The sequence below is a fragment of the Tupaia chinensis genome, unplaced genomic scaffold (assembly GCF_000334495.1).
Source record: "Tupaia chinensis unplaced genomic scaffold, TupChi_1.0 Scaffold148557_1, whole genome shotgun sequence".
In the NCBI taxonomy this organism is placed as follows: Eukaryota; Metazoa; Chordata; class Mammalia; order Scandentia; family Tupaiidae; genus Tupaia; species Tupaia belangeri.
Window position 1 is genome coordinate 1,261,774 of NW_006208406.1, and position 23,969 is coordinate 1,285,742.

Sequence of the window (23,969 nt, forward strand, 5' to 3'; positions counted from 1 at the left end):
TAGTCATTGGAAGATGTATTCACTTTGAATACTTCTTACGGGAACATTTCTCTGACTAGAAGTAAGTGAGTTTCCCTTTTGCTAGGGGGCGGGGGCTTGGGCTGGGGGTCTGGAGGTGAGGCAAAAGGGCAGCGATGTCCCTGCCTCAGTGTCCCTGGCTCGCCAGAGTTCTGCATCTGGGTCGGTCACCTGCTGCTGAGGAAAGGACAGGCTAGGGGGCAGAAGCTTGGGCTGGGGATCTGGAGGTGAGGTGAGGGGGCAGTGATGTCCCTGCCTCAATGTCCCTGGCTCACCAGAGGCCTGCAGTTGGGTCTCAGCACACCCTACTTTCAACAACAGCACAACTAAATCTGACCCACAGCACAACTCAGTGAGACCGCTGCACACATCACTGAGATCCAAAGAACAAATCTGCAACCCTCAACACACCTCACTCACACCCTAACCTCACTAGGACCAACAGGAAAATCCATTTAGTTACATTGCACAGCCAAGTATAAATCACAGCACACCCCATTTAAGCAACAGCACAGCAAACTGGACACACAGTACACCTCAGTGAGACCACTGCATACACATCACTGATACCCAAGGAACAAACTTGCAACCCACAAAACACCCCACTCACACCCTAACATCACTAGGACCCACAGCAAATTTCATTGTGTTACACTGCACACCCCACATTAAGGCACAGCACACCCCAATGTAAAGAACAGCACAGAACACTGCGACCCAGAGCACACCTCAGTGAGACCACTGCACACATCACTGAGACTCAAAGAACAAATCTGCAAACCAGAACACACCCCACTCACACTCTAACCTCACTAGGACCCACAGAAAAATTCATTGAGTTACACTACAAACCCCACTTTAAGCAAATGTCACACCCCACTTTAAACAATAGCACAGCAAACTTCAAGCCACAGCACACCTCAGTGAGACCACTGCACACATCACTGAGAGCCAAAGAACAAATCTGCTACCCATAAAACACCTCAATCACATCCTAACCCTCACTAGAACCCACAGCAATATTCATTGAGCTACACTGCCCACTCCACTTAAAGCTGCAGCACACCCCACTTTAAACAACAGTACAATAAGCTGTGACCCACAGCACACCTCAGTGAGACCACTGCACACATCACTGAAACCCAAAGAACAAATCTGCAACCCACAACACTCTCCACTCACACCGTAACCTCACTGGGACCCACAGCAGGATTCATTGTATTACACAGCACACCCTACTTTAAGCCACAGCACACATCAATTTAAAATACATCACAGACCACTGAGACCCACCCCACTTTAAATAACAGCACAGTCACTGCAACCCACAGTACACCTCAGTGAGACAACTACACACATCACTGAGACCCAAAATACAAATCTGTGACCCATAACACAACTCACACTGACCCTAACCTCACTGGGACCCACAGCAAAATTTTTTGAGTTACACAGCACACCCCACTTTGAACAACAGCACACCCCACTTTAATCAACAGCACAGCCCACTGTGATCCACAGCACACCTCATTGAGACCACTGCACCCATCACTGAGATGCAAAGAACAAATCTGCAACCCACAGCACACACGACTCACATCCTAAATTCACTGGGAACCACAGCAAAATTTATTGCGCTACACAGCCCATCCCAATTGAAGCTACAGCACACCCCACTTTAAACAACAGCACAGCCCACTGATCCCCACAGCACACCTCAGTGAGGCCACTGCACACATCACTGAGACCCAAAATACAAATCTGCAACCCATAGCACAACCCACACTGACCCTAACCTCACTGGGACCCACAGCAAAATCTTTTGAGTTGCACAGCACACCCCACTTTAAGCCAAAGCACACCCCACTTTAAACAACAGCACAGCCCACTGCAACCCACAGCATACCTTAGGAAGACCACTGCACACATCACTGAGACGCAAAGAACAAATCTGCAACCCACAGCACACACGACTCACACCCTAAATTCACTGGGAACCATAGCAAAATTTATTGAGCTACACAGCACACCCCACTTTAAACAACAGCACAGCCCACTGCTCCTCACAGCACACCTCAGCGAGGCCACTGCACACATCACTAAGACCCAAAGAACAAATCTGCGACCCATAGCATATCCCACACAGACCCTAACCTCACTGGAATCCACAGCAAAATTCATTGAGTTACACAGTACCTCCCACGTTAAACCAAAGCCCACCCCACTTTAAACAATAGCACAGACCACTGAAACCCACAACATACCTTAGGAAGACCACTGCACACATCACTGAAAACCAAAGATCAAATCTGTGACCCATAGCACACTCCACACACCCCTAACCTCACTGGAAGATAAGGGCTTGCAATATGATCATTTCTCACCGGGGATGCTTTCTCACTTCTTCTCTCTCTTTCTGTCTTTCTCCAGTGAATACACGTGCTCTCTGACAACTCACACACACACACCCTTTTTTTCTGGTTAGAGGAACGTGTGCTTGTCAGAGACAGAGAGAGGGGAAGTGAGAAATCTTTCTGCAGGGGGCATGGCCATGGCACAATTCCCTCTCCAGACTCCTCTCAGAATTTTGGCCACGCATACACATGTGCCCAGTGTGATTTTTTTTTTATTTTAGCAGTTTTTAATAAGAACTGTATAGGGACCAGCAGATGGCATAATGGCTATCTTGCTGGACTCCCATGTAGTCAAATGTGGTTTGAGTCCTGGACCCGGTGGCTTAAACTCATGCCAGGTGCATGTGCATGTGTGCCCAGGATCCTGAAGGAAGAATGGAGGAGAAGGGATTGCGTTGCAGCCTGGCCATCCCTGCAACCGGTGGTGGTGGTGGGGGGTGAATTCTCACTTTCTGTCTCTGTCTCTCTTTGTCTTTCTGGGGAGCCCACGTGCCCTATAGCCAAAAGCTCTCAAAAAAAAAAAAAAAAGAACTGTATATAAGATTGTTTTACTCCTGCATCTTCTCAATTGTTTCTTCCTTTCCTACTTGGCGAGATTTGGCTTTCCACTCAAGGATCTTTTTGCGGTTTTTGTCCAGTTTCAGTCTAGTGATAACCGCATTGCTGGGTGAATCCCACATGAACAGTTGTGCCATTAGCCTTTTCCCGCTGCACCCGATCAATGTAGATGACATATTTCTTCCTGTAAACGTGGACTACTTTGCCAATTTGCTGACCTTTATAGTGTCCTCGCACAACCTGAACTTCATCGTCCTCTCGGATGCGCATAGATCGTACATTGTACTTCTGCCTCAGCTCTTTGGAAGGGGGGGTGGAGACATAATCTTCCTGCAGAGGTGGGATGGTGCATTGAAATGCCTTTTATGGTTCTTGCTTCGGTCAGAAGTAAAAAAAGGATTGAACTTCATTTTGGCCTCTGCCAATCCAGCGATGGCAGCAAAAGAGAAAGGTCTATGTGTTGCTTCTGGTTCTGGCCCAGTGTGATTTTTCAACTCACTGGGTCCAGCCAGGGCTGAACCACAGAATCAGCCAGGTGGGATCCAGTGTCTTAACCTTCATGACACCTGCAGCTCGACCCCCATCCCCCACCCCTCCACACACATACACGTTTAGCTCTGAACTTTCTTTTCTTTTTTAAAGAGACTTTTTTCTATAGGGCACATGTGCTTGCCCGAGAGATAGAAAAAGACAGAGAGATACAAAACGAGAAATCACCCCGAGAGGGCATGGCCACACTGCAATCCCTTCTCTTCCATTCTCCCCTTAGGATCTTGGGCATGCCCACATGCATGCCCGGCATAAATTTTAAGCTGCTGGGTCCGTGACTCGAACTGCAATGGTAGCCCAGCAACATAATCACTATGCCATCTGCTGGTTCCAAACCTGAGCTTTCTGATGAGGGACAGGAGTTACATTTATCTCTCTCCCTAGTGCCAAGTATGTGTGGTTCCCAACCCAAAAGTGGCAAAAGGCAAATTTGTGTCAGAGCTGCTGCTACCGGAGTGGGAACAGATTTTCTCAATGATGACATGTGAAATTGAGAAAGTAAATTTCTCATTTGCAGGCTTAATTAGCAACCAGATGCCAAGGGATGAGGAATCAGCTTTTTTTTTTTGTCCCAACCAAAAAAAAAAAAAAAAAAAAAATAGAGAGAGAGAAAATTAAATTTAACAGGTCTGTTGCTGGAGCCTCAAGGAGTCTCATCCCCAAATCACACCCCACTGGTCTCATCAGCCACTCTTTTCTGGATGTTTGCCATAAGGAAAAAGAAGACACAAAAAATAGCCCAGATACATGGGAAGCAACTGAGAATCACCACCTGCTTTATCCAGTGCAAAGAAAGTTCTGTCACACGTAGGCAGTGATCATGGAAAAAGGAAATGATTTTCTATGGAGTGTTATCTAGACATCAAAATGAATATTAAAAAGTCCAGATCCAAGCCAGCCCTGTGGCCTAAAAATTAAGGGAGCCAGACCCCACGTGGCAGACTGCACAGTTCAAATCTTGGCCCCAAGCATGTGTGTGTACGTGCCCCCAAATCTCGACAGGATGGATAAATGGAAGAAATGGAATTGTGGAGTGACCGTGCCTCATTGTGAGTGCTTTTACTATCTCCCTCTCTTTGTGGCAAGTGCACATGCCCTCTGCCAAATTAAAAACAAAAACAGCCTAGATCTTTTGGAGAGCAGATAGATTCAGACATTAAAACATAACTTCCACCAAGAATAAATAATCCAATTGTTAAAGTGGGCAAATGATTTAAATAGACATTTCTGGGACCAGCAGTTGGTGTAATGGCTATGTCACTGGACTCCCATGTAGTCATCTACGGTTCAAGTCTTGGACCCGGTGGCTTAAACTCATGCTGGGCACATCTGCATGCATGCCCAAGATCCTGAGAGGAGAATCGAGAAGGGATTGTGGCATGGCCATCCCCCCAGGGGGTGATTTCTAACTTTCTGTCTCTCTGTTTCTCTCTGTCTTTCTGGTGAGTATACGCATCCCATAGCAAAAACCTCTCAAAAAATTTAATTAATTAAATAGACATTTCTTATAAAAAGATATATAAATGTGCAATAAGTACATAAAAAGATGCTCAGTATCAGAGACAGCAGGTGGTATGGTAGTTAAGGTGCTGGACTCCCACACGGTCAACCATGGTTCAAGCCCCAGGCCTGGATCTTAAGAATCACAACGGGCACATGTACATGTCAAAAGTCCTGAGAGGAGAATGAAGGAGAAGGAATTGCAGTGTGTCCATCCCTGCTGGGGGGGTGGGGGGGTGGGGGTGAGCTCTCACTTTCCCTCTCTGTCTCTCTCCAGCTAGTACATGCACCTTATGGGGGGAAAAAAAGTTCAGTATCACTAGTCATTAAGGAAGTGCAAGTCAAAACCACAAAAACATAACCACATGCATGAGGGTGGCTATTATAAAAATTTCAGAAAATAACAAGTGTTGTTAAGGATGTGGAGATATTGGAACCATTGTACACAGCTGATAGGAATGCAAACTGATACAGCCACTATGAAAAATGATTTGGTCTTTTCTCAAAATATTAAATAGAATTACCCAGTACCATAGCCTAGTGGTTAAAGGGCCAGGACCTCACATGGTCAACCGTGGTTCAAATCCTGTCCCCAGCAGCTTGAAAAACTCACTGGGCACATGTGCATGTATGCTCAAACTGACAGGTTGGAAAAGCAATTGCAATTTGACCACTCTTGACCATGCCTGTCGACGGGTGCTTTCTCTCTCTCTGTTTCCTCTCTGGCTAGCACGCATGCCCTGTGGCAACCCAAAAAGGGGGAGCGTAGCTCCATGGCCTGGTGGTTGAGGGAGCCAGATCCCACATGTTCAGCAGCACCGTTCAAACCCTGGTCCCAGCTGCTTAAAAACCACACTGGGCACATGTGCAAGTGGCCCAAAATCCCAACAGGATGGAGAAATGGAGAAGGGATTGCAAGGTGGCCATGCCCCGTGGACTGAAGGTGCTTTCTCCCTCTCCCTTTCTCTATGTCTCCATCTATCACACTCTCTGACAAATATAAACAAATTTTAAATTAAAGAGTTATCATATAACCTAGCAAATTTATTCCTAGGTACAGAGACAACAGCATTGAAAGCAAGGATTCAGACAAATACACCATGTTCATAGCAGTAGCCAAAGGTAGGAAAAAAGCAGGTATTCAACAGCTAACTGGACAAAATGAAGTGTTAACTACAAAATATCATGAATAAACTTAATGTCAATAAATTTTACATTTAAAAATTATCAAAATGGGAGACTAGCAGTTAGCGTAATGGCTATGTCGCTGGACTCCCATGTAGTCGACCGCGGTTTGCGTCCCGAACGGTGGCTTAAAACTCACGCTGGGCGCATGTGCGTGCGTGCCCAAGATCCCGAGAGGAGAATGGAGGAGAAGGTATTGTTGCATGGCCATCCTCCCCGGGGGGTGATATCTCGCTTTCTGTCTCTCTGTCTCTCTCTGCCTGTCTGGCAAGCACACGCGCCCTATAGCCAAAATCTCTCCAAAAAAAAAAAAAAATTAAAATGGCAAATTTTATGTTATGTATATTGTTCTGATCATTTTTCTTTCTTTCTTTTTTTTTTTTTTTTGGGAGGTTTTTGCTATAGGGCACGTGTGCTCGCCAGAAAGGAAAGACAGAGAGAGACAGAGAAACAGAAGGCAAGAAATCACCCCACAGGGGGGATGGCCATACTGCAATCCCTTCTCCTCCATTCTCCTCTCGGAATCTTGCCCATGCACACACACACGCCCACCGTGAGTTTAAGCCACCGGGTCCAGGACTCGAACCCCGGTCGACTAAATGGGAGCCCAGTAATACAGCCATTACATCAACTGTTTTTCCCCTAAAACAACTGAGTTTTTAAAAACCATTTTCTAGTATTTGAGCAAAATCAGTGTTTCTTATGAAACTGTGTATCTTCTCAGAAAATGCAAATAAAACACTAATATAAAATGGTCGGGACCAGCAGTTGGCAGAATGCCTATGTCACTGGACTCCCAGGTAGTCAACTGCAGTTCGAGTCCCGGACCCGGTGGCTTAAACTCACACCAGGCACGTGTGCATGTGTGCCCAAGATCCTGAGAGGACAATGGAGGAGAAGGGATTGCAGCATGGCCATCCCCCCTTGTGGGAGTTATTTCTCGCTTTCTGTCTCTCTGTCTCTCTCTGTCTTTCTGGCGAGCACACATGCCCTCTAGCAAAAACCTCTCAAAAAAAAAAAAACAAGAAAAAAAAGGACAATGGAGGAGAAGGGATTGCAGCATGGCCATCCCCCCTGGGGAGTGGGGTGATTTCTCACTCTCTGTCTCTCTGTCTCTGTCTTTCCTTTCTGGCAAGAACATGCCCTATAGCAAAAACCTCTTAAAAAAAAAAAAAAAAAGATATGGATAAAGTTCTAATGACATGGATTGAAGACCAGACAGAAAAAGTGTATCCCTCTTATTACCATGACAATCACAGCCAAAACAAAATGCTTATTTAAAATGTCAAAAGAAAAAACTGAACCTGACTACACTGTATTGATTACTGCTAACTCTGAGGTGTTTAAACAATTCAAGAATTGTTATTCCTTACATAATGTGAAAGAGTGGCAAGTCTGCAAATGCAGACTTGGACTTAAACTATCACACTGACTTCAAAATATACTGCAGAAAAAGAAATCCCAAGAAAATTCATAGTGAAGGGTTTAGCAAAAGTTTTACTGACCTCAGTAGGGGATTTCTTCTCACTTTCTGTCTCTGTTTCTCCAGTGGGGTAAGCTCATGAGCCCTATAGCAAAATCTCTCTAAGAGAAAAAAAAAAGGAAGAAACCAACCAAGCAAATCGCCATGGGCATACTTCTGAAAAGAGTGACACATCCTCAAGAAGATCCTCAGGCAGGTCTTTCAGAAGGTACTCTACAAAAAGGCATTGTTATAGGAGATAGCTTCATACATGTTTTCACCCCTAAAGATCTTCCAGTGGAACAAGATGTGAAAGTGGAAGACACTGACATTGATTCTGACCCTATGTGGGCCTAGACTAATGTGTGTGTTTGTGTCTTAGTTTTGGTTATTTTTTTCAAGCTGTTACAGTATAGGGCACTTGCACTCAGAAAGATAGAGAGACAGAGAGATATAGTGAGACAGAAAGTTAGAAATCTCACTTTTCCTCGGGGGAGATGGCCACACGGCAATCCCTTCCCTTCCATTCTCCTGGGATTTGGAGCATGCACGCACATGCACTCAGAGTGATTTTCTAGCTGCCAGGTCTGGGACTCAAACCATAGTTAGCCATGTGGGAGTCAAGCACCTTAACCATCTCACCACCTGCCAGTTCATGTCTTAGTTTTTAACAAAAAGTTTAAAAGAAGAAGAACTTAATTTAAAAATAAGCCAAAGGGGCTTGCAGGTAGCATGGTGGTTGAGGGTGCCAAACTCCTACATGGCCAACCACAGATAGAGTCCTAGACCTGGAGACTTGCTTTCTCACTTCCCCTCTCTCTCTTACTCTGTCCATCTCTGGTCAAATTAAAATAAGTACGGTTAAATAAAATAATTCTTTAAAATAAATAAATAAATAAAAATAAGTAAAAAATTTATAGAATGAGGATATGAAAAAAATGTTTTCGTACAATAGTACAGTGTGTTTTTAAAGCTATTATTACAAGTCAAAAAGCTTTAAAAAAATAAATGCGTATGAAGTAAAAAAATGTGCAGTAAGCTAGGGTTAATTTATTACTGAAGGAAAAAAGTTTTTACTCAATGGGCTATAGCCTAAGTATAGTTTTATAAAGTGTACAGCTGTGTGCAGTAATGTCCTAGGCCTTCATTTTCACTCACCACTCAGACACACAGAGCAACTTCCAATTCTGTAAGCTTCACTCATGACAAGTGCCCTACATAAGTGTACCTTTTTTTTTTTTTTTTGGAGAGGTTTTTGCTATAAGGCATGTGCACTCACTGGAAAGACAGAGAGACAGAGACAGAAAGCGAGAAATCACCCCCCAGGGCGGATGGTCATGCCACAATCCCTTCTCCTCCATTCTCTTCTCGGGATCTTGGGCACATGCGCTCGGCATGAGTTTAAGTCACCAGGTCCAGGACTCGAACTGCAGTCGACTACATGGGAGTCCAGCAACATAACCATTATGCTAACTGCTGGTCCCATAAGTGTACCATTTTTCTCTTTTATGATGTATTTTTACTATATCTTTTCTGTTTGGATACAGGAATACTCACCACTGTTACAATTGCCTATCATATCCAGTAACATGACATATAGGCTTACAGCCCAGGAGCATTAAGTATACCACAGCCTAGGAGTGTGAAAGGCTATACTATCGAGGTTTGTGTAAGTACAATTTATGATACTCGCATGATAAAATTAACAACACATTTGTCAGAACATGTTCCTGTTGTTATGCAATGCATGGCTGTATATTTTTTTAAAAAGATCATGACTGGGGACCAGCAGCTAGCATAATGGCTATGTCACTGGACTCCCAAGTAGTCAACTGCAGTTCGCATCCCAGACCTGGTGGCTTAAAACTCACGCCAGGCGCGTGTGCGTGCGTGCACAAGATCCCAAGAGGAGAATGGAGGAGAAGGGATTGCGGCGTGGCCATCCCCCCTGGGGGGTGATTTCTTGCTTTCTGTCTCTCTGTCTCTGTCTCTCTGGCGAGCACACGTGCCCTATAGCAAAAACCTCTCCAATAAGTAAATAAATAAAAAGATAATGACTGGGCCAGCAGATGGTGTAGCGGTTACATTGCTGGACTCCCACATGGCCTACTGTGGTTTGAGTCCTGAACCTGGTGGCTTAAAAGTCATGCCAGGCATATGTGCATGTGCCCTAATTCCCAGGAGGAAAATGAAGGTGAATGGATTGTGGCATGGCCATCCCATCTGGGGGTTGATTTCTTACTTTCCTTGTCACTGTCTCTGTCTCTCTGGCAAGTACATGCACCCTAAGGCAAAAACCTATAAAAAAAAAAAAGAAAAAGAAAAAAGATCATGACTAATCATAAAGAAAATGCAAATCAAAACTACAGTATCAGGGCTAAATAGTGGAGCAGTGGTAATGCAATGCTCTGTGAGGCGGATCTACACAGAAAGGTTCTGGTCTGGAGAACTCCATGAAAAACTAGGCATGTGCATGTTCATGTTCATGAGCTAAGGCCAGCTAAGATTACGGGTGAATCAGAGTGAAAACACTATTGGAGGCACCATCTCTCTGTCTCTCTCATGAAAGAAAGAAACTTAAAACAACATAGTATCACCTAATTCCCATTAGAATGGCTATTATCAAGGGCCAGCTTCATGGCATGGTGATTAAGGCGGCTAGATCTAATTGCTGTGTGGTTTGAGTCCTAGACTTTAGAAACATGTAGAATGTATGTGTGCATGCATGTCCAAGATCCTGAAAGGAGAGACGGAGAAAAGATTGACATGACCTTCTCCATCAGGGGAGGGGGTGCATCACCCTGTCTTTCTGATGAACAGCAAATAAATAATAATTAATAAATAAATAAGCCTATTAACAAAAAGACAGTGTTCCCAATAGTCCTATTTAAGAGAGTGAGGGTTTTTTGGGGGTTTTTTTTGAGAGGTTTTCGCTCTAGGGCACATGCGCTTGCCAGACAGACAGAGAGAAAGCGAGAAATTCCCCCCCAGGGGGGATGGTCACGCCGCAATCCCTTCTCCTCCATTCTCCTCGTGGGATCTTGGGCACGCATGCACACGTGCCCGGTGTGAGTTTTAAGTCACCGGGTCAAGGACGCGAACCACGGTCGACTACATGGGAGTCCAGCAACATAGCCATTACGCTAACTGCTGGTTCCCAAGAGTAAGTTTTTTGTTTTGTTTTTTGTTTTTTTGTTTGCTGTGGAGTGCATGTGCTTCCTGGAGAGAGAGGGATTGAGAAAGCACCAACCAGGGAGGATGGTCATGCCACAATCCTTTACCCTACACTCTCCCCTCAGGATTCTGGGCACATGTATACATGCCCAGTGTGTTTTCCAAGCCTCCAGGTCCAGCACTTAACTGCAGAGTCAGCTATGTGGGATCCAGTTGCCTTAACTACTGTGCTACTGGCTGACCCAAGAATCTCCATTTCAATTTCTGCAATAGCATTGTCAACTTTATCTATCCTGCATGTCCCATCCTCTCCCAAAAGAAAAAAGGCTTGCATTTTTTCTGTACTTCATTTGAATAGTAGCCAGCAGAGGGAGCATGAGGTGCTCTAGGGAAGAGGTGGGTTTTCCCAACAATTTAGGAAAATTAACCCCCATACATAACTGCAGGTATTACTGCAGTTATCTCACATGAACTTTTTTTTTGGAGAGGTTTTTGCTATAGGGCACGTGCGCTCGCCAGACAGACAGAGAGAGACAGAGAGACAGAAAGTGAGAAATCACCCCCCAAGGGAGATGGCCACACCACAATCCCTTCTCCTCCATTCTCCTCTCAGGATCTTGGGCACGCACGCACACTCACCCAGCGTGAGTTTAAGCCACGGAGTCCGGGACTCAAACCGCAGTCGACTACGTGGGAGTCCAGTGACATAGCTATTACACTAACTGCTGGTCCCTCACATGCACTTTGAAGTCTTAGTAATAGTTATCTGAAGAACGTGATTTTCTCTTTGAAACATGAGAACATGATTTTGAACAAGAAACTTAAAAACGGTTATTATCAGGTCAACCCTGTAGCCTAGTGGTTAAGGAAGCCTGATTCTACCTGGCCAACTCTCGTTTGAATCCTGGCTCTGTTGGCTTGAAAACATGCTGGGGTTTGTGTTTGAGTCCAAAATCCTAATGGATTGGAGCAGGGATTGAGGAGTGCTTTCACATTCTCTCTGTCTGGCAAACATTCACCCTCTCTGGCAACTAAAAAATAAATGATTGAGCTGGCTCTGCTGCCTAAAGGCATCTGAATCCCACATGGCTGACTTTTTTTTTTTCTTTTTTTTTTTTTTTTTGAGAGGTTTTTGCTGTCGGGTGTGTGCGCTTGCCAGAAAGACAGAGATAGAGAGATAAAAGTGAGAAATCACCCCCCCCCCGTGGATGGCCACACTAAAATCCCTTCTCCTCCATTCTCCTCGGGATCTTGGGCACGCATGCACATGCGCCGGCGTGAGTTTAAGCCACTGGGTCCCCGCAGTTCCATGGGAGTCCAGCGACATAGCCATTACACAAACTGCTAGTCCCCCCCACATGGCTGACTTTACTGTTGGAGTCCCAGACCCAGCAGCTTCAGAGACACAACAGAACTCTTAAATAGGGGCTGTATCTAACTGATGACTATCTTCCCTAATTTGAATTTAGGATTTACAAACAGATTGGGATGGAGATGAAAATAAGGGAAGTTATAACCATTATGTTCATCCGTAAATTGGTATGCCAAAAATGCAAAAGTATTAGTATGAAATAAACTACGAACATTTACAATTTAACACTAGAAAATCAAAAATTTAGATAGAGTTCACAGGCCAACTCCATGACATAGGCTAATGTGCTGCTCAAGAGACACTGAATCCCATAGTCTGACCACAGTTCATATCCCTGGCTTGTCTGCCCTGAAACACACCACGATCATGCCTGAAAGTGCAAGATCCAGTGGGCTGGAGGAAAAGGCCACAACTTAACCAGACCCCATGGAGCATGCTCTTCTCTAATTCACCCTTATGTAAGCATGCATGCACTCTATCTTGAATAAAACAAACCAATTACTAAAAATAAATAAATAAATAAATAAATAAATAAATAAATAAATAGGGCTGGTCTCTCCAGTGAGCACACAGGCCCTATACCAAAAACAAACAACCAACCAACAACAAAAACCTCTCTTTAAAAAAAAATCTTATTGAAAGCTGTGGAGACGGCACTGGGTAGAGTTTTCAAACAAGTTCATCCAGCTCTCAATGTCCAGGAGACCCTAGCCAGGATCTCAGTATATGTGCTTCTAGGTTGTTTGTTTTACTATGAAAACGTGTTACTACTGTATGAAAAATGGAGAGGAAAAAATAAGACATGGGATGCTCTGGTTTGAACGTTTTTGCCCCCTCCAACTTTCATGTTGACACTTAATCCTCATTACAACAGGATTGGGAGGTGTGGTCTTTGGGAGGTGATTGGGTTATGAAGGCCTCAAGATTACATTAATGCCATTATAAAAGGGCTTGACCGAGCGAGGGGATTTCCTTTTCATCTTTTTGCCTCACCTGCTGTGAGGACACAGCATTCTTCTCTGGAGGTGGCAGCAACAAGAATTATCCAGGAAGCGAAAAGCAGTCCTCGCAGCCAAAGCTACCAGTGCCTTCATCTTGGACTTTCCAACCTCTGGAAGGAAAATATTGTTGGGCGGCTGCGTCGGCGGCGGTGACGGGTGGGAAATGGCGGAGTCCTTGGCCTCCATCTTCAGCACCGAGAAGGACAAAGTCAACTGTTCGTCTTATTTCAAACTTGGAGCATGTCGTCATGGAGACAGATGCTCTGGGTTGCACAATAAACCGACCTTTAGCCAGACCATCGTGCTCCTGAACATTTACCGTAACCTCCATAACTCCTCCCCGTCTGCCGGCGGTTTGCACGGTGCTGTGAGCGATGCTGAAATGCAGCAACACTATGATGAGTTTTTCAAGGAAGTGTTTACAGAAATGGAGGAGAAGTACGGGGAAGTGGAAGAGATGAACGTCTGCGACAACGCGGGAGACCACCTGGCGGGGAACGTCTACGTCAAGTTTCGCCGCGAAGAAGATGCGGAAAAGGCTGTGATGGACTTGAATAACCGCTGGTTTAACCGGCAGCCGATCCGCGCTGAGCTCTCGCCTGTGACCGATTTCCGAGAAGCCTGCTGCCGCCAGTATGAAATGGGAGAGTGCACCCAAGGCGGCTTCTGCAACCTCATGCACCTGAAGCCCATTTCCAGAGAGCTGCGGCGGGAGCTGTACGTACGCCGGCGCAGATCGGGGTCCGGGTCGGGAGAGGGGCGCTCGGGGTCTAGAGACGGAGGTCCTGGCAGCTGCCCGCGGCGGTGGACCGGAGCGTGACAGGAGGCAGTCGAGAGACTGAAAGATCTGTGTGATTCTGAGTCATGCCATTTTTACCGTAATGTCTGCAAGTGTTGTAGTTGATAACCAAACCAGTTCGTAATGGAGATTTAATAATAAATAATTCACAAACAAAAAGATGGGTTTCTGAATAAAATTTGTAATGATACAGTAAAAAAAAAAAAAAAAATTGTTTGGCGAGCATAAGCTGCAGTTAACTGCAGCCAGAATTCTGCCAGGCCGTGGGTGTTGTCCCCGCGGCCTCCACTGCTCAATACAAGGCGGCCTGGAGCAAGGCAGACTGGCTATGCACCTGAAGAAGCCGGAGGAGCAGTGGACTGCAGAGAACATAACGGGATCCAACCTTGACAAGAGATCCAACCTTGACGTGAAGTTCCCTGCACACTAGGAGTCCATGGAGGCAGAGTTCTAGTCTAGCACAGTGGGTCTTGTGACCTGAACGACATGAAGGCCAAGCAGGAGGTGCTGGTGAAGGAGCAGTCGAAGGAGGTGCAGCTGAGGCTGGAGAAGGCAGTCAAGGAAGCCAAGCTTAAGATCTCCGGCCTTTCTTTCACCCTGGAGGAAGGAGGCTAGCAGGAGGAGGAGGTGGCCGTGCTCCAGGAGGAACTGGGTAGGGAAGAGGTCACCACCAAGAGGAAGCTAGGAAAGAACCCAGATGTGGACACTAGCTTCTTGCCTGGCTGAGACCATGAGAACCGGCTCTGGGAGAGCTTCAGCTGAGTGGGAGGCCAAGCAAGAGAAGATCATCTTCAGTGACTGGAAGGCTCTGGGCAACCGAGCACTGTCACGATGAAAAGGGGCAACACGATGCAGCCGTTCCTGCAGAAGGTGCTCGAAATCCTGCACAGACTTCAGAGAGCTCAGGTCAGCAGGGGTGAGGCAGTTCCTGTATATCAAGGACTTCATCGCCACCCTCCTCCCTCCACAGGCTTCTACTTCATCACCAAGGCGTGAGGAAAGAGCGGGCCACTCTAATTTTGACGTTCCCAACGACATGCTGCTCAATGACACCACCCTGAAGGATGAGTCACACGCGGGGAAGGTGGAGCGGAAAAAAATAGTACCAGAAGAATAAGTATATTTTTCTTGCGAGCTGCAGGAAGCCCTTTGATCCCGGAAAGTGGGCACAAGTACCCAATCTGGTGAGGCAGCGACACAGAGGTGGCATGCCCTTGGCTCCAGGGTGTCTCCAGGACACCAAGCGCCTGGCTCCTCTCTGACCTTGGCAGGAGGGCACAGAACACTTGCAGTTCCTCTCTACCCTGGTGCTGTCATTTACTGCTTTCTTCTTCTACAATAAAGAGATGTGCACATTAAAAAATAAATAAATAAATAGGACTGGCTCATAGCACAGAAATTAAGCACTGCACAGAGGAAGCTAAATCCCTCATGGCCAATCATGGTTCCATTTCTGGCCCTGGCAGTTTCAGAAAAACGCTGAGTGTAAAGAAATGTGCCCCAGGACCCTGATGGGAAAGAAAATTGAAGAAAAAATGCTGTAGTGTGACCAGACCCTGGTGGTGGTGGTGGTGATGGTGGTGGTGATGGTGGGTGGTGGGAGGCAGTGGGATAATGTGGTACTTTCTTACATGCCCTCTGGCATAAATAAATAAATGTCATGAAATCCATACAACAAGCTAATACCACACTATTTAATTTAGTTTCAATATTAAGGTTTATTTTTTTCTTCCAGAGTGAGGTTAAGTAACAATTTAAATAATAATCAGAATGTATAAATGAACATCCATTCAGGTAAAACATCACTACTTTAAAAGTGGCTATCTATGAAATATTTTGCATGTAATAAATATACTTTATGTTTAGGTTAACAGGCACCATCTTGAGAGCAGTTTTTTTTTTTAACCAATAAATAAATTACATTCAAGAAAACAAGGTGTTTATATCTGAAGTATGATATATCCTTAAATGTTTGTCTTCATATAGCACCCAAACTTCAAAACTGTCTAGGAAGTATCTCCTAAAATATAACTCATACTTTAAGTCATAAAAATAAAGACTAAAGGAAAAAAATCAATTTAAGACAAAATTTACAGTTTATATTCTTAGATCCCCATTCAATAAAATATCAATTGGCAATTTATTAAAAGTAAATGAACTGTATATATATGCAATCTGTTAGTGCTGAAAATCTGAAATATATATATATTTTAAAGTCACTCTTCTGACCGTATTTAAAATATTGCATCTCTGGTGGCAAACCTGAAAACTATCAAGTATTTTATTTTCCTAGTTTTCATACTTCCACCCTGACTCCTACCCACTTTTATCTTTCAACATCCATTTTGCATTTTTTTTTCTTTTTGTAAATACACGAACTTATATCTCAAACACGAAACACTGACAATACTCCTTGATAAACACAAGGAAATCCCAGAACAGTCCAGGCCTACAGCTTTGCTCACAAAGTGCGGCACAGGCTAAATGACAGGGGAAAATATCAATGGCCCTTTACATTGACAGAGTCAGAATGCTCCTGAGAGTCCGTAACTGTGAATTGGATTGCTGAAGTAATCCTGAAGAAAGTTTCAACAGATTTTGCAGGCAAGTATCAGAGAATAAGTCTTTGATTGATAATTTTTCTATTTATTTCTGCCAAGGCAACTGAAAACACGAAAGCCTTTTCATCAGAGAGGTTAGCATAGATGTCAATTTCCTTTTCCTGTTTCTCTGTCAAGAAAAAAAGGGGGAAGTTTAATATAAAAACAATAGATGCAATAATTTCTTTAAAAATTAGGCTTTCAAAATATATCCTTAAATGACCAATGTTATAAATAATACAACATACATAAAATGTTATAAAGTACTGTTAAAGAATTGAAGTTTTTTTAAAAAAATTACACAAAGGAGTTATTGAAATGGAGACTATTTCTATATACACACATTCTAATAGTTACATCATTTTTATAAGAATCTCATATATTTTTCTCCTCACCCATATAAGCTCATTGTCTCAATTAAAATTAATTTTCTCGTCCTAAGAGATGATCACTTCTGAAAAATGGCAACTCTACACATATATTAACAACTTCACCTTAAGCCAAGCTGTAAGAAATAAGAACCAATATTTATTTCTATTTTTCCCCTCCTAATTATACTGGGTCGTCAGGAAAGTCATGACATATTTTTGCACAGAAAAATATATCATGATTTTCTCGGCAACCTAAAAAGTGTAATCCAAGTTCACTGTAGGAAATTTGGAAATAAGGAGCAAGTTAAAATTACAATTAACTTCTTAGTGTATATTCTTTTGCATTTTTTTCTCAGTCTCTACTATAATTCTTGTATAAAATTTGTTTTGACATTTTAGTCAAAGTTAACCATGTGTAAAATTTAGTCAAATCATTTTTACAAAATTATAAAAAAGCAGAAGTCCTTCCTCCATGGACATTTCTTGTTCTCAAAATACACTAACAATTTTTTAGTTGCTTCTTGTTTTTTACAAAAACAAATCTATCTCTAAGTAACACTTTGTAAGATGCTACTTTTTATTTTGAAGCAATATTTATTCATTTTCTTTCATGGAAAATTGGTTTTATTTTTTTATATCTCTTTCCTCCACAACACTCTTCCCATCCCATCTTATTAACAGTTTAAATTACAATTTCAGTAACATCAGCTTTCAATGTATACATTGTGACTATGTAAGTGATTCCACTTTTCTTGCATATTATTTTCCCTAAAGTGATTTTTATTTGCTTTGTTTTCATTTTTTAAAAAGATTTTTTAAATTTTGCTGTACAGGGCAGTACACTCACTCGAGACAGAGGGAAAGTGAGAAAACATGCCCCAGGAGGGATGACTATATTGAAATCTCTTCTCCATTCTCCTCTAGTTTTTGGGTTCATAGGGACCTGTGTGTTTTTCAATCCACCAGGTCCAGGACTCATACTGTGCAGTCAGCCACATGGATTCAACTATCTTAACCACCATACTACAGGCTGGCCCCTGCTTAATTTACATTTCTATCAATAATTCAACCCCAAATCTCTCTTGGTTATGTAAATCTTCTTTCAAGATATTTATACATATTAAATCATTTCATAATTTTATCATCTTGTAGAAATTTCTTCAAGTCTTCCAACCTGCTACAATCTGAAATGGTTACTCTGTAGGCCTGCTGCATGATCTTGAAATCTTTCCTCAACAACACACTGGACAGTCTTCTTATCTCTTTAAGTTGAATCCTCTCTGTCCTAGACCTCTGGATATCTTCTCTTTGTTTTAGTCTTCATTTTGGTGGTATGCAGCTTGCAGTATCTTCCTATGAAAAGCAGCACGGGTAGCAAATTTTCTGAGATCTGGAATATCAGGAAGTATTTTTATCTATCTTCACATTAACTTATAGTTTTGTTGAGTAAAGACTTGTAGATTTCCCCTTGGAATTGTGAAAGTAATAAACTGTCTTCTGAATGCTGGAAACTTGGTGAGAAGACTCAAAAACCTTTTTTTATAGTTTTTTGTAGTTGTTAATTATTGCTAAGTTTACACCCAATTAAATACAAAGATCCTTTAAATGTACAATTAGATGAGTTCTGACCAACATATATATAACACCATGTAATCTACACCTCAATCAAAACTTAGAAATTTTCCTTCACTCCAGAAAATTCCTCACATTCCTCCCCATTCGCACTAGCAATCACTATTTTACTTTCTGGCACATGGATTCATTTTGTCTGTTCCAAAATTTTATATAAATGGCATCAAATATTATGTACTCTTCTGTGTCTAGCTTTTTTATGCTCAATATATTTTTTCTCCCCAAGACCCTGGGTCCAGGACTAGAACCACACAGTTGGCCAGGTGAGATCCAGCCACCTTAACCACCACACAACTGGCTAGCCTCCCCCAGAACATTTTAGAAATTCATTGATAATGTTCACATATCAGCAATCTGTTTCCTACTTAGTATTCCACTATATGAACTCCAATACCATTTGGATTCTTTTCTCTTTTTTTTCTGCCAAAAGAACTGAAAGATTTTTCTCTTTAACCAAAGAGGTATGAAATATATTTGGTTTAATTTCTATTTGGTAAAATTTCTATTTTTAACCATCTACTGAACTGAGAATTTTATGAGCAACTTTTTTTTTTTTTTTTTTTGAGAGGTTTTCACTATGGGGCGCGTGTGCTGGCCAGAGAGACAGAGAGAGACATAGAAACAGAAAGCGAGAAATCACCCCCCAGGGGGGATGGTCACGCCACAATCCCTTCTCCTCCATTCTCCTCTCAGGATCTTGGGCACGCACGCACAAGCGCCCGGCATGAGTTTTAAGCCACCGGGTCCGGGACGCAAACCAAGGTCGACTACGTGGGAGTCCAGGGACACAGCCATTATGCTAACTGCTGGTTCCCTTTATGAGCACTTCTAATAAGGAAACTCAGAGCCAGTAGGTGGAGTGGTGAGTAAGGCACTGGACTCCCACATGGCAAACTGCAGTTCAAGTCCCAGACCTGGCGGCTCGCTTTCTCACTTTCCTTCTTTGTCTCTTTCTCTGGTGAGCACATGTGTCCTATACCAAATAAAAAAATAGTAAATAAAATTAAATAATCCTTTAAAAAAATATACACACACATACACACACACACACACACACACACATTATTCAAGGACCCAAGGATACACACACACACACATAAGGGCTACATTGCTGGACTCCTATGTATTTGATCACAGTTTGAGTCCCAGACCCAGTGACAAACTCACACTGGATGTGTGTGCATGACTGTCCAAGACCCCAGGAGGAAAATGGAGGAGAGGGGATTGTAGCGTGGAGTCATCCTCCCTAGAGGGGATCATTTCTTGTTTTCTGTCTGTCTTTCTGGTGAGCGCACACGACCTGTAATAAAAACCTCTCCCCCCAAAAAATTAAAATTAAAAATTAAAAATTTTAAAAATGGCAACTCAGTGTCCATGGAAGTTGGGAAAATTTACTCAACTATTTCACTGATGACTTCCTTCAATGTTCTGTTCTTTTTCTGAAACTTCAATTATTTATAGATAATATATTCATATGTAACATAAAAATTAGTAAATATTTAAAATCTTAATTTTATTTTTAAGCCATCTGTTAAAGTTTTTCACTTTTATGAATTGTATGTTAGTTGCTTTTTTAAAAAATATCTTAAAGTTTGGGACCAGCAGTTAGCGTAATGGCTATGTCGTTGGATTCCCATGTAGTCGACTGAGGTTCGCGTCCCAGACCCGGTGGCTTAAAACTCACGCCAGGCGTATGTATGTGCATGCCCGAGATCCCGAGAGGAGAATGGAAGAGAAGGGACTGTGGTGTGGCCATCCCCCCGGGGGGATTTCTCACTTTCTGTCTCTCTGTCTCTGTCTGTCTGGTGAGCACAGACGCCCTATAGCAAAAACCTCTTTAAAAAAAAACATGGCAATCCCTCCTCCTCCATTCTCCTCTTGGACTCTTGGGCACACCCGCACACATGCCCAGTGTGAGTTTAAGCCACCGAGTCCAGGACTCAAACTGTGGTCGACTATATGGGAGACCAGCAATGCAGCCATTACACCATCTGCTGGTCTCTCCATGTGCCTTCTTGACTTCCACAATTTCCTTTTAAATGTCATCTTGTTCTTGTTTCACGACTACAATATCTTCTTTTGCTAAGGATATTACTAATTGCTTTAATCTTTTCTTTTCCTTGCAAAAACTTGTATTATCCAAGTCATTTTTCTTTCCTGCAAAAAAAATGCTGATTTGGTCTCAGGCTTTCAGATTAAATGTTTTCTTCCAGATACCTCAGTAATTTTTGTTAATATGCTCATATTTAGGAATATGACCCAAAAAGGTGACTATAAACAGGGGGCCAGCAGTTGATGTGGTAGTTAATGCACCATACTCACACAAGGCCAACCGCAGCTTGAATCCTGGCCGCAGAGGCTTGAAAATCATGCCAGGCCTGTGTATGTGTCTAAAATCCTAGGAGGAGAACAAAGAAGGGATTGCTGTGTGGCCACCCTCCCTGGCAGGATGATTTCTCACCTTCCTTCCCTCTGTCTCTGGCAAGCACAGGAGCCCTATGGCAAAAAAACTAAAAAGAAAAAAAAAAAAAAAAAGACAAATCACCCACACCCACAAGCATACACACACACAAACACATATGAGGAGTTTGGTTGCAGTTATCAGATCAGGATGATCTGACTAGGTCATTTCTCTGTAAAATCCCTTTAAACAAATTTTAATCTTAGGCCATTTCTCTTGAGCTCTTCAGATTCTGAAGAGAAGGTATTTCCAATCTCTTTTACTATGAAGATATAAACCTAACTAGAGAATTCTGTCCAATTTTCACCTAGTCCTCCTGATATTTATATAGTATCCCTGCCTTCAATGATGCCCATGTGCCTACTAAACCACAAACCCTGTTTCATCCTTTTCAAAAAGTAAATTTAGGCAACCAGCAATTGGAGTAATGGCTAATGTCGCTGGACTCCCACGTAATCAACCGAGGTTTAAGGCCTGGACCCGGTGGCTTAAACTTATGTCGGGCACGTGTACATGCGTAACCAAGATCCCGAGAGGAGAATGAAGGAGAAGGGATTGTGGCACGGCCATTCCCCTGCGGGGTGATTTCTCCCTTTCTGTCTCTCTATCTCTGTCTTTCTGGTGAGCACACATGCTCTATAGCAAAAACCTCTCCAAAATAATTAAAATAAAAATAAAAAGTAAACTTAGGAGAAAACATCAAAGTAAAAAGACCTAATGAACTATTCATAATAGACTTTGAAGAACTCTTGTTTTTAGCCTCACCTTCACCTCTTCTTCCAGAAATAACTGATATACGAATTCCTGACCTTTAGAACAAAGTATGCAATAAAAATCAGTTTTTTTCATAGATTTCCCCAAAGGAATTTACAATTTAGGTTTCATGTGTTTGCCAGAGCACTTAACCACTTTCCAGAATTTTGCTGCTTCTCCTATTCTTGTCTTTGTAGAATATTTGTCTTTTTAAAAAATATCCTTTTATTGTCATTTAATTAGGATTTTGGTGGGTACAGAGCTAGATATATTTATTCAACCCACCATCTCTAATGTGAGGTCTATATTAATTCTTAAGTTCAATAATAAGGTATTTTAGACAAAATGTCACTCCTACATTATAATATTGAGAAAAATCATATCCTCCACATAAAGACTTGAAAAATTAAGCTTAATAATTTGTCTTTATAGTTTTATATATATAAAGTTCTTTGGTTTTTGTTGTTATTTCTATAGGACACAAGCATTTGTCAGAGAAAGATAGAGTGAGAGAGGGGCAAAGTAAGAAATCACCCCCAGTGGGATGGTCACACAATTCCTTCTCTAGTATCCTCTCAGGTTTTGGGGCATGCACACATGTGCACCCAGTATGATTTCCCAAGCCACCCAGTCTAGAACTTGAACCATGCAGCTGACCATGTGGGATCCAACATCTTTAACTCCACACCACCTGCTGGCCTAATACATCGAAACAGTATTATTATCTAGATGTCTAATAAGCTTTTCTTTCCCATTCTTCCTTCTTCCTATTATTTTTCACAAAGTCAATTTTAATGTTTTGTTTTTTTAGACACACTATCAGGTTTTCCTTAATTCGTGTTAAAATAAAGTTAAAGTTTGTTTTAAATTTTTCAAGTGCAGGAACTCATAAAATAGAATTAAACTAAATAGCTACTTAACACAAAGAAGCATATCAAAGAAGTCTATTCTAAAATATACAGGCATTCCGAAAGTTCATAGTTCCTATCCAGACCATATTTAGAGAATGATGCTCTGTACCAAAGACTAGGAAATTACAGCCTACATTCCAAATTTGGCCAACATGACCTGTTTTTATAGTTTTATTACAATACATCCATGCCCATTGATTTACATATTGTTTATGGATGCTTTCAAGCTACAATGACTGAGCTGAGTAGCCCAGAAAGCCTACAATTTTACTAATCTGGGTCTTTACAGAGAGTAGATTAAAAGATGGTCTACATTAAAAGATTCCAGTACATGCTACAAAAATTGTGCAAAGCAATCTTGGCAACCTGTATCAAAATCAAGTAAGTTAAGGGACCAGCAGTTAGCGTAATGGCTATGTCACTGAACTCCCATGTAGTGACCACAGTTCGAGTCGCGGACCCGGTGGCTTATACTCACACCAGGCACATGTGCATGCATGCCCAAGATCCCGAGAGGAGAAAGAAAGAGAAGGGATTGTGGTGCGGACCCGCTAGGGGGTGATTTCTCGCTTTCTGTCTCTCTGTCTCTGTCTGTCTAGCGAATGCACGCACCCTTATAGCAAAAGCCTCTCCAAAAAATAATAATAATAATAATTAAATAGACTTCACTTCTCCAACTAAAAGACTGTCATTAATTTTTTTTCTCATCCCCTCTTGCCCACCAACAGAAGTGGTTTTTTTCTCCACTTTGTTATACTCCCTTTACTTCAACTAAAAAGAATGTCCTGTTTTTTGAGCCAAGCAGTTGTTGTCTTTCCTTATTTCTCTGTTGACTTTTCACAGTTTCCCATCTAAAAAGTATTTGGCATAGATTTTCTGATCATCCCATTGTTAAAGAAGCACATTCAGGCTGAGTAAATTAACTCAAATTCTCTAAAAAAAGCATAATAGAAAAAGAACAAGCAGTAGAATTACCCAAGGGATTAATAAGTACCTAAGGACAGCTTTCATAGAATACTGTAAAATATAAATCTTATTTCTTTAGCCACACAATATTAAGACACCTTCAAATCTGCTAAAAGCTAGGACAACTATACCCAGTGAAGTTATTTTCCATAACACTAGTAACTTTATTCAAATAAAAGCACACAAAGCAGAGAGAAATAGTGGTAGAAAATTCTCAATTTCTAAATTAAGAGAAATTTACAT

The 23,969-nt window shown here is 42.3% G+C and overlaps 2 protein-coding genes and 2 pseudogenes across 2 annotated transcripts in view; 2 read left to right on the forward strand and 2 right to left on the reverse strand.

Annotated features, from left to right (window-relative positions):
• Positions 1-2,980: 2,980 nt before the first annotated feature.
• LOC102474980 (60S ribosomal protein L26 pseudogene) lies at positions 2,981-3,400 on the reverse strand (annotated as a pseudogene).
• Positions 3,401-13,245: 9,845 nt separating this feature from the next.
• On the forward strand, positions 13,246-14,053 carry LOC102475415 (splicing factor U2AF 35 kDa subunit). Its single transcript, XM_014584999.1, has one exon. It carries the CDS (start codon positions 13,397-13,399, stop codon positions 14,051-14,053), a length of 657 nt encoding a protein of 218 aa, XP_014440485.1. The 5' UTR covers positions 13,246-13,396.
• Positions 14,054-14,360: 307 nt separating this feature from the next.
• On the forward strand, positions 14,361-15,294 carry LOC114006507 (protein FAM50A pseudogene; annotated as a pseudogene).
• A 451-nt stretch (positions 15,295-15,745) lies between these two features.
• The window catches only part of CUNH16orf87 (chromosome unknown C16orf87 homolog), a 75,521-nt gene continuing 67,297 nt past the window's right edge, over positions 15,746-23,969 (reverse strand). Inside the window, exon 6 of the mRNA XM_006170467.3 lies at positions 15,746-16,762. Coding sequence (XP_006170529.1) covers positions 16,644-16,762 — 119 coding nt within the window. The 3' untranslated portion in view covers positions 15,746-16,643. The remainder of the gene's footprint in view (positions 16,763-23,969) is intronic.

Bases quoted from the DNA above. Each gene is read 5' to 3' on its own strand.
- LOC102475415 (XM_014584999.1), top strand. From the start codon at position 13,397: ATGGCGGAGTCCTTGGCCTCCATCTTCAGCACCGAGAAGGACAAAGTC.